Raw genomic sequence first — 17012 nt, 5'->3', positions numbered from 1 at the left:
TGTGACTGGATCTGGCTTTTTTCCTGAAGCCTCTGGTTGTGTGACTGGTGTTGTCTGGGAGGTTGGTCTTTGCTGCCACCTACTGGGGCACATTGGCACTGTGACCCCAAGGTTAGAGCACCACCAGGGACCTGCTGGGTGACCCTGGTGTGAGTTAAGGCAGTGATGAGCCCTGAACCCGGCACCCCGGGCCTTCAGGGCAACATATGTGCCAAGGGGATGTTGTTGGTAGAGATGAGACCCTGCCCCTGCCCAGGACTGCCACCGGCTCCGTCCATCAGCTGAGACCGTGTTGATGCAGATTGGTGCAGAGCTGTCCCGAGGCCCCCACCTGGACAGCATGTAACTCTAGGAAGCGAGTGACGGGACTGCAGGGCTGGGAGCTGGGGCATCGGGAGTGTGGAGGGCCGCCAGGTGTGGGTGGCAGCAGGACACCCAGGAGAGGACAGGTGTTCTGTGTCAGTGCAGGGCGTTGCCGTTGATTGTGACTGGAAGGCGACGCTTGCCCCTCAGCGTTCGTCATCGAACTCTGCCCTGAAAGTTACTTCTTGGGCTGGGGTTGCGGCTCAGTGGTGGAGGACTTGCCTAGCGTGCGTGAGGCCCTGGGTTCAATTCTCAGCACCACATATAAATAAATAAATTAAATAAACATCCATCAACAACTAAAAAAAAATTTTAAATTACTTCTCAAGCTGCATACACCTATAATCCCAGTGATGGGCGGCTGAGGCAGGAGGATTGCAGGTTAAAAGCCAGTCTTACACTCAAACCAGAAATCTTGAGATGAATCAGGACTTTGTCCTCTCTCCCACCCCCACATCCCTCATCTTCCAAGTCCTTTAACTCTGACTCCTAGAAGCCCCCCGATTCCACCAGCTTCTTTTCATCTCTGTGGGCACCACCTTCTCTCTCCCGGGTGACCTCAGGGACCTCCTAGCAGTTTTCCTCATTGCCACAGCACCAGACTCCAGTGCATTCTCCACAAAGCAGCTGGAAGGTTCTTTATGAAAACACTTGTGCTGAGAACCCCTAAAAGTCTGCTCATGGCTGTTACAATGAAGTTCCAAATCCTAGGAGTGGTTTATGAGCTCTTTGTAATCTCTTGACTTCAGTCCATGGTGCCCCACCCCACCCCCACTTTTTGATACTGGGCTACTTCTGGAAGTTTGAATGCACCGTGCTCTTCCAATTCAGAGTCTTTGCGTAGGTGGTTCTTCCTTGTGTTCTCATATTTCATTCGTTCTTCTCCACTGCACTTACTGATTTCTCATCATCCTTCACCCCTCCGACTCAATGTCACCCGCCCCCTTGAGAATACATTCCTTTCCCTTGAAACCAAGGTGGATGCTTATGTTATACCCTCATATGAATTCATTTATTCACTCAATAAATATTTATTGAGCACCATCTATGTGCCAGAAGCTTACATCCTAATGGGGAGACATATCGAACAAATAATTCTAAAGATGACCACCATTAATGCCTTGTGGTGATATTTCTCATAATAAAGCAAATTTGGACAGACACCAAAAAAAAAAAAAAAAAGCCAGTCTTCGCAACTTAGTGAGACCCTGTCTCAAAATAAAAAGTAAAAAGGGCTGGGGATGCGACTCAGTGGCTAAGTATCCTGGGTTCAATCCCTGGTGCCAAAAAAAATTTGAATAAATAAGTAAATGAACAAACAAATAAATGATGAGGCATGGCTTAGCATGTGCAAGGTCCTGGGTTCAATCCCTACTGCCACATCCCCCCAAAAATTACCTCCATTTGGCTTCTTAAAAATCAATATTTATTGTCAGGTGTAGGGGCTACACCTATAATCTCAGGTAAGGCAGAGGACCACAGTTCAAGGCTAACCTCAGCAATTTAGTAAGTCCTAAGCAACTTAGCAAAAACTTTCTCAAAAAAAGTTGGGGATGTGGTTTAGTGTTTAGGCATCCCTGGGTTCAATTCCTAATGTGTGTGTGTGTGTGTGTGTGTGTGTACATACATACATAAAATATATATCATATTTATATATATAAATATTTTAAAATGTAGAACAGGTGAGGGTATAGCTCAGTAGTAGAGCACCCCTGGGTTCTGTCCCCAGCACCAAAAAAGAAAGAAAGAAATCAACATTTGTCATTCCATACAGCTCCTGAAGGTCAGATCATGAAGAGCCCAGCGGGCCCCTGGCAGTGTCTGCCAAGGCTGCCTTTGGGTTGTCAGCAGGGGCTGCATCACCATCTGAAGACTGTCTGGGGGCTGCAGAGTTGCTGCCCAGGCAGCTCCTCTCTTTCTGTGGGTGTGCAGTCTCAGCTCCATATCACTCAGACCTGTGGGGGCCACCTGAGCATACTCACAACATGGTGGCTGTGTCCCCCAAACAAGTGGTCCAAGAGAGAGCCAGGTGGAAGCTGCAGTGTATTTGATGACCAAGTCTCAGACACACTTTCACTATTCATTGCACATGGGTCACCAAATGCAGCCTGTTCCCAAGGGGAGAGGACTTAGGAACCACTTCTTGGTCCAGGAATCAAGGACATATTTTAAAATTCAGTTTTGAAAACCTGGAAGTGCTTCTGAAAATTTTGCCTATCAACATCACAGCCTGGTGGCTTCCAGTCTTGCCCTGGCACACACTGTGCTTCCCCTGCCCACAGGCCATGGTTGCACCTGACATGAGAACTCCTGGTCATAGGCAATTGGCAACAGAACCTGAACCCGAAGCCAGAGGCCCGGGGTCAAGTGGAGAAGAAAGCAGGGCCCCAGATACTCTCCCCATGCCAGGAAGCCCCGCACGGGACAGCCTGATGCAAACCTGATACGTGAAGCACCACCAGCCTTCATCTGTGGCACCTCACAGGCTGGGCCCCTGGGAACAAGAGCTGGCATTTTGAGCTCCTTGTGCCCTGCACTGGGTTAAGGGCTTTGTATGTATTACCTCAAGGGAACTGAACTACAACCCCATTTTACAGAAAAGCGAAGCTTAGCCAGGTCCACGCAGAGTTCCGTGCTGAGCACCAGGAGGCAGCACAGGCTCCCTCGTGCCATGCTGGGCCGATGGGGCACCTGCCGCAGGGTCAGTGGTGAGGAAGGAGAGCTCAGTTTGAAGGCTTCCAAGGGGGGGGGATTTGAGGTGGACTCTGGTGGTCTTGATCAACCCAGGGTGTGTGTTTGCAGGCAACTGGGGACCTGGGGAATATGGCCAGCCAGGGCTGGGGACAGGGAGCTGGGACCAGCAGTGCGAGTCTTGCCACAACAAAGCCTCCTTGGAGAAGATGGGAGCTGTGTGGCTTCAGAAAGCCGCCAGAATGTTTGGAAGGGGGTCCCCGGGGAAGGGATGAAGCTGGTAGGGGCCCCTGCTTGGGAGGCCTTTTCCCTGGGGCTGAATGAGCAGGACCCTTCCCACAGGAGTTCAGCCACCCTGTGGAAAGCCTGGCTCTGACGGTGGAGGAGGTGGTGGATGTGCGTCGTGTGCTGGTGAAGGCGGAGATGGAGAAGTTCGCCCAGGACAAGGAGCTCTGCAGCAGCCTCAAGAGGGGCAAGGTAGTAGCCTGGGGACAGCCAAAGGTGGGATCCCTCCTGATGGAAGCCCAGGGGGCAGCCAGCACTGGGCAGGACCTCAGTGGGTGGTGGACGCAGCTGGACCACAGTGCGCCTTCCCTCACAGATCTGCTGCTGCTGCCGAGCCAAGTTCCCGCTGTTCTCCTGGCCGCCTACCTGTCTCTTCTGCAAGAGGTGAGCCTTCAGAGCACTCAGCTACAGATTAACACGGAGGGGCAGCCTCCTGTGATGGTGGGCTGCTGTCACACACCATGCTGTGGGGTCCTGGAGCTTGGTTAGTGCGGCCAATGATGCCTGCCCCCAGACAGGCGTCTCTTTACTTTGCACCTATTTTGGGTGGATTTGTGGGGCTCAGGCTCCTCCTCCAGTTTTCATGGTGGGCTTCTCTGGGCACAGCAGGCTGAGGCTTTAATGGAACCAGGGACCTGTCCCTGGACATCATTTTCCTTCACGTGTTCCAGGAAGCTGTCTGGGCTCTTAGCCCAATATGCCCAACACATAGAAGCCCTCTGGGCAGGAGTCTGTTATGATGGCTCTGGCAGGAGGTGGGGTAGCCCTGGACCCTCCCAGGTGAGCCTGGGAACTCTGGGTGTTTCTTCTCAACAGCGCCATTCCCTCAATGTCCACAGTGCCAGCCTTCCTGTAGATCTGCATGTAGATCTGCATCCTTCAGTGCCAAAGTAGCAGCTCCTTGGCTTCTAGAGACCAGGAGGCCACGTGTGAGGGCCTCTCCTCCTCCCTCTGTGTCCCACCCCCCAACCCCGGGGCTGATAACCTGAAGATGGTAGGTAGTTCTGGGCAAAAAGTAGGCTGAGGAATGGCATTTGTAGTGGTATTTAAATTAACTGAAATTTTAATAGCCAAGGGATTCCAGCTCTCAGCCCAGATGGGGAATAGGACCTTCTGGCTGGGAATCCACAAACAAGTAGTCACAGGGTGTGAAGCAGTGGTTTTCAAGACACTGGTAACACACAGGCAACGTCTGCGTCTGGGTCTGAGCCAGGGTCTCCTCAGGGCAGGGGACAAGGTTAAGTGGAGTTCTCAGGCCTGGAGTTCTCAGGGCAGGTCCTTGAGAGGGGGCAGCAGCACAAAACGCGCCCCTCAAAGCCCCCTTGAGCAGCCAGCAGAGGGTGCAAGGAGGTGACTGAAACTGGGGAAAGAACCATCCTACCACTGGAGTTGGCAAGTGGCCTGCAGGCCAGATCTGCTCCTGCCTGTTTTGTAAGTAGAGTTCCGCTGGAACCCAGCCAGAGCAGTTCACCGCCTTGTCGTTCATTTAGGCACATCTAAGATGTTACTATCCTGCTTTCTACAGACGCCTATTTACGCGTGTCCTAAAGATTCAGTGGAATCAGTGGAATCAGTGACCAGGCAGGGTGGCACATACCTGTGATCCTAGTGACTTGGGGGGCTGAGGCAAGAGGGCTGCAGATGCAAGGACAGGCTGGGCAACTAGCAAGGCTCTGTCTCAACGTGAAAAGTGAAAACAAAAGGGCAGGGATGTGTCACCAGGTGGAGCTCTCCTGGGCTCAGCTCCAGTGGTGTGTCTCCAGGTGGAGCTCTCCTGGGCTCAGCTCCAGTGGTGTGTCTCCAGGTGGAGCTCTCCTGGGCTCAGCTCCAGTGGTGTGTCTCCAGGTGGAGCTCTCCTGGGCTCAGCTCCAGTGGTGTGTCTCCAGGTGGAGCTCTCCTGGGCTCAGCTCCAGTGGTGTGTCTCCAGGTGGAGCTCTCCTGGGCTCAGCTCCAGTGGTGTGTCTCCAGGTGGAGCTCTCCTGGGCTCAGCTCCAGTGGTGTGTCTCCAGGTGGAGCTCTCCTGGGCTCAGCTCCAGTGGTGTGTCTCCAGGTGGAGCTCTCCTGGGCTCAGCTCCAGTGGTGTGTCTCCAGGTGGAGCTCTCCTGGGCTCAGCTCCCAGTGGTGTGTCTCCAGGTGGAGCTCTCCTGGGCTCAGCTCCAGTGGTGTGTCTCCAGGTGGAGCTCTCCTGGGCTCAGCTCCAGTGGTGTGTCTCCAGGTGGAGCTCTCCTGGGCTCAGCTCCAGTGGTGTGTCTCCAGGTGGAGCTCTCCTGGGCTCAGCTCCAGTGGTGTGTCTCCAGGTGGAGCTCTCCTGGGCTCAGCTCCAGTGGTGTGTCTCCAGGTGGAGCTCTCCTGGGCTCAGCTCCAGTGGTGTGTCTCCAGGTGGAGCTCTCCTGGGCTCAGCTCCCAGTGGTGTGTCTCCAGGTGGAGCTCTCCTGGGCTCAGCTCCAGTGGTGTGTCTCCAGGTGGAGCTCTCCTGGGCTCAGCTCCAGTGGTGTGTCTCCAGGTGGAGCTCTCCTGGGCTCAGCTCCAGTGGTGTGTCTCCAGGTGGAGCTCTCCTGGGCTCAGCTCCAGTGGTGTGTCTCCAGGTGGAGCTCTCCTGGGCTCAGCTCCAGTGGTGTGTCTCCAGGTGGAGCTCTCATGGACTCAGCTCCAGTGATGTGTCTCCAGGTGGAGCTCTCCTGGGCTCAGCTCCAGTGGTGTGTCACCAGGTGGAGCTCTCCTGGGCTCAGCTCCAGTGGTGTGTCTCCAGGTGGAGCTCTCCTGGGCTCAGCTCCAGTGGTGTGTCTCCAGGTGGAGCTCTCCTGGGCTCAGCTCCAGTGATGTGTCTCCAGGTGGAGCTCTCCTGGGCTCAGCTCCAGTGATGTGTCTCCAGGTGGAGCTCTCCTGGGCTCAGCTCCAGTGGTGTGTCTCCAGGTGGAGCTCTCCTGGGCTCAGCTCCAGTGGTGTGTCTCCAGGTGGAGCTCTCCTGGGCTCAGCTCCAGTGCTGTGTCACCAGGTGGAGCTCTCCTGGGCTCAGCTCCAGTGGTGTGTCTCCAGGTGGAGCTCTCCTGGGCTCAGCTCCAGTGATGTGTCTCCAGGTGGAGCTCTCCTGGGCTCAGCTCCAGTGGTGTGTCTCCAGGTACAGCTCTCCTGGGCTCAGCTCCAGTGGTGTGTCTCCAGGTGGAGCTCTCCTGGGCTCAGCTCCAGTGCTGTGTCTCCAGGTGGAGCTCTCCTGGGCTCAGCTCCAGTGCTGTGTCTCCAGGTACAGCTCTCCTGGGCTCAACTCCAGTGGTGTGTCTCCAGGTGGAGCTCTCCTGGGCTCAGCTCCAGTGGTGTGTCTCCAGGTGGAGCTCTCCTGGGCTCAGCTCCAGTGCTGTGTCTCCAGGTGGAGCTCTCCTGGGCTCAGCTCCAGTGGTGTGTCTCCAGGTACAGCTCTCCTGGGCTCAGCTCCAGTGGTGTGTCTCCAGGTGGAGCTCTCCTGGGCTCAGCTCCAGTGGTGTGTCTCCAGGTGGAGCTCTCCTGGGCTCAGCTCCAGTGCTGTGTCTCCAGGTGGAGCTCTCCTGGGCTCAGCTCCAGTGGTGTGTCTCCAGGTGGAGCTCTCCTGGGCTCAGCTCCAGTGGTGTGTCTCCAGGTGGAGCTCTCCTGGGCTCAGCTCCAGTGCTGTGTCTCCAGGTGGAGCTCTCCTGGGCTCAGCTCCAGTGGTGTGTCTCCAGGTGGAGCTCTCCTGGGCTCAGCTCCAGTGGTATTTCTCCAGGTACATGGTGTGGGCTGTTCCCACACCATGTGTGCAGGGTACACACAGACTTAAAGGCACAGTGACGTGGTGCACAGGGCCAAGACTAGTGTCTGTGTCCACTGGCTATGACTGAAATGCTGTGACTCTGAAGCACTAGGTGGAAAGGCAGGAGGGCTTGCGTGCCACACAGATGTAGAATAAGTCACTGGGTTTCAGCATTGCTCCAGGCCTAACAAGTCATATTGCAATACCTGAAAGGACCAAACTGCTTCCAATATCTTAGCAGTTTCCCAGATCACAGCTCAAGAATAGGAATAGCTGAGCATGGTGGTGCATTCCCGTAATCCCAACAACTGAAGCTGAGGCAGGAGGATTTCAGGTTCAAGCCTAGCCTCAGCAACTTAAGGCCCTAAGCAACTTAGCAAGACCCTGACTCAAAATAAAAAATAAAAAGGGCTGGGGTTCAGTGGTTAAATGCTGCTGGTTCAGATCCCCAGTTTCACCTGGCCCCCCGTAAAACAAAAACAAAACCAAAAAAAGAATAGGAATAAAACATGCTGTACCCAACAAGAAAAAAAGTTTTGGTACCCAATCACAGATTACCAGGTATACAAAAAATAAAACAAAATTAATAACAATGTATCGCGGAGTTTTTTTTTCTTTCTTTCTTTTTGGTACTAAGGATTGAACCCAGGAGCACTTTACCACTGAACCACATCCCCAGTCCTTTTTTTTTTTTTTTATTTTGAGACAGAGTCTTGCTAAGTTGCTTAGAGACTCACTAAGCTGTTGAGGCTGACCTCAAATTTGTGATCCTCCTACCTCGGCCTCCAGAGTTGCTGGAATTATAAGAGTGCACCACTGTGTCTGGCTGTAATTTTTAAAATATTTTTTGGTTGTAAATGGACCTTTATTTTATTTATTTATATGTGGTGCTGAGAATCAAACCCAGTGCCTCACATAGGCATGTGCTCTACCACTGAGCTAGCTACATCCCCAACCCCTGTTATTATTTTTCAATACGGTGCTGGGGATGGAACCCAAGGCCTTGGCACCTGCTAGGCAAATGCCCTACCACTGAGCCACACCTGCAGCCCCAACCCGGGAATTTGTGAATGGAATATTAATTTAGGACATCCATGCCAGAGAACATTGCACATTGTTTTAGAAAACAAGTGTAGACAAATTCTGCTAATATGGAGAAGAGCCATTGGTGTTTCTTTAAAGAATAGTTTACACAGCACCTCATTTTCATTTGTAAAATATTATGTATGTTTTATTATTTGTCTAGAATAGTCTGGAGGATGGAGGCTGTGTTGCTAACAGAGATCACCTCTGTTAGTGGGCTAAATTGTAATGTCAGTGTTTGAATTGTTACAAGAAAGCCTTCACTTTTAAAATTGGGCATGGGACTACAAACATGTTCATTGCTTCTGGAAACAGCACCTCCGTGGAGGCTGCTGTGCTCTGATGTGCTTCTCGTGAGGCGGGTCTGGCACACCCCAGTGCAGAAGGTGCGTGAAGACTCCAGTCAGACGCACCAGGAAAAACTGAGGGGCTGAAGGGCACTGGGTGGGAGCCAAGGAGAAGAGGAGAAAGAGCAGGAGTGAGCTGTGGAGACCCAGACCACCGGGCATCAGGCCGATGGCTCGGGTGGTCGGGGTCAGGCGGGAGGCAGGGCCCAGCAGGCAGTCGTGCCTTCCTGGCTCTTTACTGCCTCCTCCATTCCCTTCCAGAGCCGTCTGCACTTCCTGTAGCATGAAGGTGAGGATCTCCTGGGGTCTGCAGGGTCCCCGGGAGCGGGGTGGGCCTCTGCCATCTGGCGCGTGTACCCAGCAACCCAGCCCCACAGGCACCTCGCTGTCACCAGCAGAACCCTGCCCTACACTTTCCAACCCTGCCTGCTGTTTCTAAGGGCCTGTGGGTAGGCATTTTAGGAAGTGGTGAGAGTCCCGAGGCTGCCCCTCTTGAACTCTCCTGCCCCAGGAGTGCCTTGTGCCAGATCTTTGGTTGCATGGTGACATGCTGGCGTGCACCAGTGGGACAGTGGCGCTCAGAAGCATCCCTGTCAGCCCCAGCTTGGAGACAAGCCCGCTGAGGAGGGACTCTCCCACCACTGTGTTCAGACCCTCCTCACGACCCACCCTCGACAGGACCAACCAGCTTCCTCCTCACCAGTGTCGAGTGCCGTTTGTGTCTAGGGCCAACACTGCATCCTTCCTGGTATAGAAGGGCACAGTCCCCACTCCCTAAGAAGTCTGTCCCAGTGAGCAGAAGGCACTCCGTGGGGCCTGCCACGCCTCCCTGTGTTGCAGATGAAGATGCCATCTAAGAAGTGTGCACACATCCCTGTCTACACCCTGGGCTTTGAGAGTCCTCCGAGGGCACAGGCTGCCAAAACCACGACAGCGCCCAGAAGAGACGTCTTCCAGTGTGTTCCCTTGCCTGGGTGCTGGTGTCGGCAGCGGTCAGGCGTTGGCAGGGACCTGGGAGCGGGGCAGGGCTGGCCTCACCTCGTGTGAGGACGCCCCCTGGAGGTGGAGTTGAGATTGCTTTGGAGGGCTGGGGAGCAGAGTGGCGAGATGGAAATTGAACTGGGGTGGTTCTGTCAGGAGCCCCTCTGGGGCGCTCTTTGCTAGGCATGCTGATTCCCCCAAGTCCCTGTGGGTTTGTGATGAAGAAGGGGAGGGGCAGGCAGCAGGGCAGCCTGGGCACCTGCAGAGGCCCGTGGGGTGTCTGAGCCCTGCCTGCTCCTCTGCCTGACAGTCCTCTCCTGACCCCCACCCTGCCCCAGACCCCTGCAGGGGCCCCAGTGGCGAAGTGTGGAGGAGGAGTTCCCCCACATCTATGCCCACGGCTGCACCCTGAAGGACGTCTGCAGTGACTGCACCAGCTTCGTGGCCGATGTTGTGCGTTCCAGCCGCAAGAGCGTGGATGTGCTCAATGCCACGCCTCGCCGCAGCCGCCAGACGCAGTCCCTCTACATCCCCAACAATAGGACTCTTGACTTCCAGTGACGACCCAGGGTGGCCAGGCCTCCAGGGAGGGACCAGGCTCCGGCCTGCAGCAGGCGGAGGCTCTGCTCCCAGTGCTGGGCACGGCCCCATCTGCTCCTGAGCTGTGCATGTACATATACACATACGTAGATGCCTTTACATAATAAATGCACAAGCCTCTATATTTATACACATGGTTTCCTGGCCCCACAGTTCATTTGGGGCCAGGCTCACTCTAAGACCCTGGGTGGCAGGGGTGGTTCCTTTCAGGATTCCTTGGAGGGACAGGGAGGGGACAGGGGATAGGTCTTCTCACTGAGCAGGGAGGACAGAAGACTCCAGGTGCTAGGGCTCCAGGTCTGTCTTCCAGTTCACTACCTCAGGAGTGAGAACTGGCAGTTTCCCCTCCCTGGGTGGATGTCCAGGTTGGGATAAGGCACCTTAGTTCCCAGGTGGAGCAGAGCACCCTGCCTGTCTCTGCTCTCCCTTAGGAGGGGTGTGAGCCAGCTTCCCATCTCTGTGACAGAATACCTGAGACAGACAAAAGCAGGGAGGATTTATTCTGGGAATGGTTGCTTGGCCCCATCACTCCGGACCTGTGGTGAGGCAGCAGCATGTGGCAGAGCAGAGCTGCTCGCCTTGTGGTGGCCGGGAGCAGAGGAGACACATCCCCAACACATCCCCCAGCGACCTGCTTCTCCAACAATATCACCTTCTAAACTTACTACCATCTACTGGTAATATCACCAGCTGGGGACCAGCCTTCAACACTATGTCCACAGGGGATGTTCGAGATCCAGACCTTAACAATCCATCCTGGTCCCCCAGAGGCTTGTGTCCGTCTCATCATGCAAAATGCATTCAGTCTGTCCCCAAGAATCCCATGGTCTCAACAGTTCCAGCATTGCTCAGAAGTCCAAGGTGCTGCCAGGTGTGGTGCACACACCTGTGATCCCTGCTACTTGGCTGGCCAAGGCTGGAGGATCGCAAGTTCAAGGCCAGCCTGGGCAACTTAGTGAAGCCCTGTCTCAAAATAGCTCAGTGGCAGAGCCCTTGCCTATCATTCACAATCCCATGGGTTCAATCCCAGCAATACACATACATATGTCCACATCCAAAGTTCCTCTGAGACTCAGGCAAACTGTTTAAAAAAACAACACACCATTACATATGTCCAGTATACCAACAGTACAGGGTGAACATTCCATTCTGAAAAGGAGAGACAGGATAAAATCATTGAAGGATCAGACCAAAGAAAGACCAAAACCCAACAAGGCAAACACTGAATCCTGTAGCTCCCTGCCTGGCACCTGGGGGATGTGGTGGGGGTGGGTGAGGCCCTAAAGGGTTTGGGCAGCCCGGCCCCTATTTCCTTGCCACCTGTCGTCCAGAGGGCCACTCTCTTGGACTGGCTCTGCTTGTTGCCTACCACTTTTATTGGCAGATGGTCCATGCTCCTGAGGTGTCCACTGCTTGGACTTCACTCTCACAGCTTCACACATTGCCCTCTTTGGGCTTCATGCAGGGGTACCAACCCTGCCACACAGTGCCTGGCCTCTCAGGCCCTCCTCTGAAATCTAATGGAAGCCTCCATGATCCTACAACTCTTGTATTCTGCATTCCTGCAAAACCAGCATCACAAAGATGATGCCAAGATCTGCCACCAGTTCAAGCAGTAGCAGGGCCCACTTGGACCATAGGTGCAGGGGCCTGGACTGATGTGCTTGGTTAAATGAATTCTAGGAAAACAACTTCCTTGGTAGCCCTGTGTAAGCAGGGCATCCTTTCAAATGAGTTTATTCTTTTACACTCTGGAGTCTAAGATAGGTGAGGTCTGGTCAATTCCTCAAGTGCTCTCAAACATCTTTCCTATTGTTCTGGTGCAAATGTAAAGTACTTGTTTGTTTGTTTTGATGTAGGAGTTAATTTAGGAACCTCCTGCATGCTACCACTGAAATACATGCCCAACAATGTCTTATTTTTTATTTTGAGACAGGGTCTCACTGAGTTGCTGAGGCTGGTCTAGAACTTGCCATCCTTCTGCCTCAGCCTCCTGAGTAGCTGGGATTACAGGTGTTCCTCTACTTTTTTTCCCTCAGTACTGAGTGTACGCAAAAATAACCAACACGGTTTTGGTACCATTATGAAAATACAAATTACTGGGATGGAAGGAGACCTCAAACGGATCAGCAAACTTTTTTTTAATTCTGAAGCGGGGTCAATCACTGGAAGAGCTCATTTTCTGGGCCACAAAAATGGCCCATTGGTTACAGAAGGAATCTGAGTTTTATAGTTTGAAATGAGGGTGAATTAATCACTGGAGACCAAGGCAGGTTGTGTTGGTTTGGACAGTCAGGAAAGAGGTTGTAAAGTCTGAAACTCATTATCACTGGGAAAAGCTCAGAACTCAGTTTTCACAGCTTATCTCCTTCCTCTGGGACTCACTGTTACCCAGAGCTTCACAGTTTGCTTTTCTCCTTCCAGGATTCATTGGCAACGGAAAAGGGTAAAAGTTCAGGGCCCAGGTTTCAGTATCCTTCCTTCAGGACCCATTGTGGTTGGGAAGGAGTGAATGTTTGCTTTTGGTGGAGATGCTGGGGATGAACCCAGGAAGGGATGGAAGTTACTGGGAAAGGATGTACTGGGAGAGGTTCAATGTTTGGCTAATTTCCCTCCCTCCTCCCAAGCCATATTGTCTTTTTGTTTTTCCCAAGGGCTGTCTTGTAGGAATATTATTTTTCATTTTTCCATAACCCTTCACTAGGAGGTGAACCCAGGAGTGCTCTACCACTAAGCTACATCTCCAGTCTTTTTATTTTATCTTTTTGGGTTTTTTTTTTTTTTTTGAGGGGGAGGGATACTGGGGATTAAATCCATGGTGCTTTACCACTGAGCCACATTCCAAACCTTTTCATTTATTTATTTGTTTATTTGAGACAGGGTCTCACTAAGTTGCTGAGGCTGGTCTCAAACTTGTAATCCTCCTGCCTCAGGCTCCTGAGTCATAAAAATTACCAGGTGTGTGCCACCATTTTATCTTGAAATAGGGTCATGATAAGTTGCCCAGACCCTCCTCAAAGTTGTAGTCCTCCTGTCTCAGCCACCCAAGCCACTGAGATCACATGTGTATACCACCGTGCCTGGTTTGACTTTGTTTTAATGGTACTTAACTCTTTAGCAATCACAACTTCCTTGGCCCAAACTACACATGCTTCTTTTCTTGCCAAACTGTAAGTTTTTCAAATCTTTCTGCTGTGTTTTTTGTACACAATTCTCATGGTAAACCTGGATAAAATCAGCTAATAATGCCCATGTTACAATCTGAATGCTGTGCTGCCTTGAAATTTCCTCCACCAAAAAAACGATTCCATCACCTTTAAATGCAACCTCACACAAAGTTTCAGGGCATGGACAAAATGTAGACAAGTTCTTTGCAGAATGTAATACATATGGTCTCTGGTCCAATTCCTAACAGTCCTTGTTCCCACCTGAAACCTCATCAGTGTAACTGGGAAGGAAGATTTCACTCCTTGTCATGTTCCACAAAAGCTCAGGAGACAGATTGTGAGAAAAAACAGTCCCAAAGCTGGCTTTGAGGAAGATAGAGAAGTTTGTCTCAAATCTTCATCTTTGGGGGTCAGGAGAGCATAGTTTTTATGAGAGGGGAATAGGGGCACAGTGGTTCAAAAGGCAGAAAACCCTCTTCCAAGAGCATGCTCACCTCTGTTGTTTCCTCCTTGGAGTCTCCGTTGCTTCCTTTTCACATTTACCTCCTGGGGTCATTTATTTCTCTCTCTCTCTCTCTCTCTCTCTCCTTTTTTTTTTTTTGCGTGGGCGGGACCAGGGATTGAACTCAGGGGCACTTGACCACTGAGCCACATCTCCAGTCCTATTTTTTATTTTATTTAGAGACAGGGTCTTACTGAGTTGTTTAGCACCTCACTTTCGCTGAGGATGGCTTTGAATTCATGATCAGACTCCTGAGCTGCTGGGATTACAGGTCTGTGCCACTGTGCTCAGTTCATTTTCTTTTTAGATTAATATGTTACCTTTTGAACTGAGAACAGGAGAGACTTAGAGGTCTTTCTTTAGAATTTACAATGCTATGAAAAGGAGATGCTAAAGGGAGTAGTTAAGGAAGAGATTGAGAAGGGAAGAGAAAGTAACTTGAAGAAAAACATCTTTCCATGGGAATTGAATACTTTTGTCAAAAAAAAAAAAAACTTCTCTGAATTATTGCTTCATCAGCACAGTCTTTACTGTTCACATTCCTATCATCATTCTGGCTCATGCACTCCAACCAGAATTGCCCATTATGCTCAGTGTATGGCATTCTAAGCTTCTCCTAGCCTGCTTCTCTTAATTTTTAAGTTCTTCCTGGAAAGCAGCTCCAAAGGCTCTGAACCACATGAACAGACATAACAACAACCCACTTCTTGGTACCAATTCTTTATGCAAGTTGACTTTCTGTCACTGTGATAAAATATGTGAGATAAACAACTTGCAGACAATATTTATTTTGGTTCACAGTTTTAGTCTATCATTGCTTGGTTCCATCACTTTGGGTTTGTGGTGAGCAGCACATCATAATGGGAGCACATGGCAGAGCGAAGCTGCTTACCTCATGGTGGCCAGGAAGCAGAGAGAGAAAGAAGGAGCCAAAGTCCCAATACACCCTCAAGGATATGCCCTCAGTGAGCCACTTCTTCCAAACAGGACCTACCTCCTGAAGTTTCCACCACTTCACAATAGTGTCTCCATTAGGGATTGAGCTTTAAAGACATGAGCCTTGGGCTGGGGAGATAGCTCAGCTGGTAGAGTGCTTTCCTCGCAAGCACAAGACCCTGAGTTCAATCCCCGGTACCGCAAAAAAAGGGTGCCCATCACAGAATGAGGTGCCAAGGCTCACTTCTGTCCACAAAGCCCTGGTCATCTTAGGATTGCATGCAGAACAGCAGCCGAGGTCACTGGCTACATCGCTGGTCCAGGGGACCCTTTGGTCTCATTTCTCAGCCTGTTAGTACTGTTCTCCAAGGAGATGATGTTTGTGGGGTTCATGGAGAATGGTGGCTCCAGGCAGGCTCTGTGCTAAGCACCTTCCTCCTCACATGCACCCTGAGGTGGTTTGGTCCTCACTGCACCTAAGTCTCAACAAGGTGAAGTATCTGGATACTCACTCAGGAATACGCTAAGACTTCAGCTGAGTCCTGCTGACTCCAGGCTGTAACACCTGCCCACGGCTGGAGGAGACCCAGAAGGAATATGACTTGGTACTAGATGGGCTTGTGGGAAAGAATACTCTTACATTTGGAGTTTGTGAAATTCAAATACACAAAATTAGAGCAGCCAATAAAAATCACCAACTCCCACTTGTCCTTGTATTTTTATTTCTGTTTAAAAATAAGAAAATAGGAAAAAAGGAATTTTCTTGCCAGAGCCAGTAATAAAAAGATTATGTTAAACGATTAATAAGGGTTGGGGATATAGCTCAGTTGGTGCAGTGCTTGCCTCACAAGCACAAGGCCCTGGGTTTGATCCCCAGCACAGCAAAAAAAATAAAAATTAAAAAAAAAAATCAGGTGCGGTGGCACACACCTATAATCCCAGTGGTTCAGGAAGCTGAGGCAGGAGCATCATGAGTTCAAAGCCAGCCTCAGCAAAAGCAAGGCACTAAGCAACTCAGTGAGACCCTGTCTCTAAATAAAATACAAAATAGGGTTGGGGATGTGACTTAATGGTCAAGTGCCCCTGAGTTCAATCCCTGGTATCCACCCCCCCAAAATTAATAAAGTAAAAACTACAAAGCTCATGTTTATGCAGCCCTCCCATGGACAGATGCTTCTGGGAGCTAAGTACTGTTGCTGTTACACTCCTGATCCTATAGATGCAGAAACTGCACCAGGCAACACATCTGCTCACGTTCCCAACCATGGGTGGACCTGGGTGCTGATCCACACATGGCAAGGAAAGCCCATGTGCAAACAGTGGAAGCATATCTTGGGAATAGCTGGACTGGGCTGAGGGGTGCTGCTGACTATCCACAGCACCCACACAGAGCTCTTCCTGAGCCTACTCAGGCAGTGAGTTCTAAGGCAAAGTCAAGGAGAGCAACCAGCACTTCTGTCTTCTTGCTGCCCTTAGAGTTTCTGGGCTCATCTCTCTTCCCAACCCCAGGTTACAGGAAGCTGCAAACTCAGCTCAGGGAACCAACCTCAGTCTCCTATACTCGAGATCTTTTTTTTTTTTTTTTTTTTGCGGTCCTGGAGATTGAACTCAGGGCCTTGTGCACTCTACCAGCTGAGCTATCTCCCCAGCCCTTGAGATCTTGACAGTAGAATTTGTTTAGAAGCAAACACTCCTTGCTGAGGACCAGAACTTCAGCAGTTCAAAGGAAATTTGTATTTGGAATTGCTTGTTCAGGGAAGAACCATTATATAAGAGGGGACTAAAGGCTGCTTTTGCTAAAAGCACTTCTCTTCACTGAGGCCTGCATATGCCTGAAAGGCAACTCAAGTGGAATGATAGTTTGGATTCTTTGCCTCCATTTAGTATATGTCTCTATTCCTTTAAACTTTGGGTCGGATTCCTGCTTAACTCTGCAAATAGACATGATAATCATTTAAGAAGTGTTCACCAAAGCTGGTAATCCTATCCTTTTAAGGCTGAAGATGCAAACATAAGAGTAATTATTTTTAAGATTTGCAGGAAAATTAAATCGCCAGGTTCTATAAGTCCTATTCCAGACCTCTTCAGAGTGATGCCTAGAAGTCTTCAGTCATTGCCTGACACCTTCTGTGAACAGCAGAGCCTTGGAGGCAGATCACCCCATGATGAGACAGCCCTGCAAGGAGCAATCATCCCATGGGAACCAACTGCTCCCCACTTCCAGGATCACAGGTCTGACAACACCCTGTGAAGTAAATGGAGACCGTCCCCTCCAGTGACAAGGACTTCTTCAGAGT

The 17012-nt window shown here is 51.1% G+C and overlaps 1 protein-coding gene across 1 annotated transcript in view; it reads left to right on the top strand.

Moving 5' to 3' along the window:
• Spire2 (spire type actin nucleation factor 2) overlaps positions 1-10240 on the top strand; it is a 30702-nt gene extending 20462 nt beyond the window's left edge. Inside the window, exons 11-15 of the mRNA XM_047529974.1 lie at positions 3397-3531; positions 3656-3723; positions 8791-8818; positions 9370-9485; positions 9849-10240. Coding sequence (XP_047385930.1) covers positions 3397-3531; positions 3656-3723; positions 8791-8818; positions 9370-9485; positions 9849-10071 — 570 coding nt within the window. The 3' untranslated portion in view covers positions 10072-10240. The remainder of the gene's footprint in view (positions 1-3396; positions 3532-3655; positions 3724-8790; positions 8819-9369; positions 9486-9848) is intronic.
• Positions 10241-17012: the final 6772 nt, after the last annotated feature.

This window comes from Sciurus carolinensis, chromosome 16 (genome assembly GCF_902686445.1).
Source record: "Sciurus carolinensis chromosome 16, mSciCar1.2, whole genome shotgun sequence".
NCBI classification, from domain to species: Eukaryota; Metazoa; Chordata; class Mammalia; order Rodentia; family Sciuridae; genus Sciurus; species Sciurus carolinensis.
The sequence above is the reverse complement of the archived record's forward strand: the minus strand, read 5'-3'. Positions and strand labels throughout refer to the sequence as shown.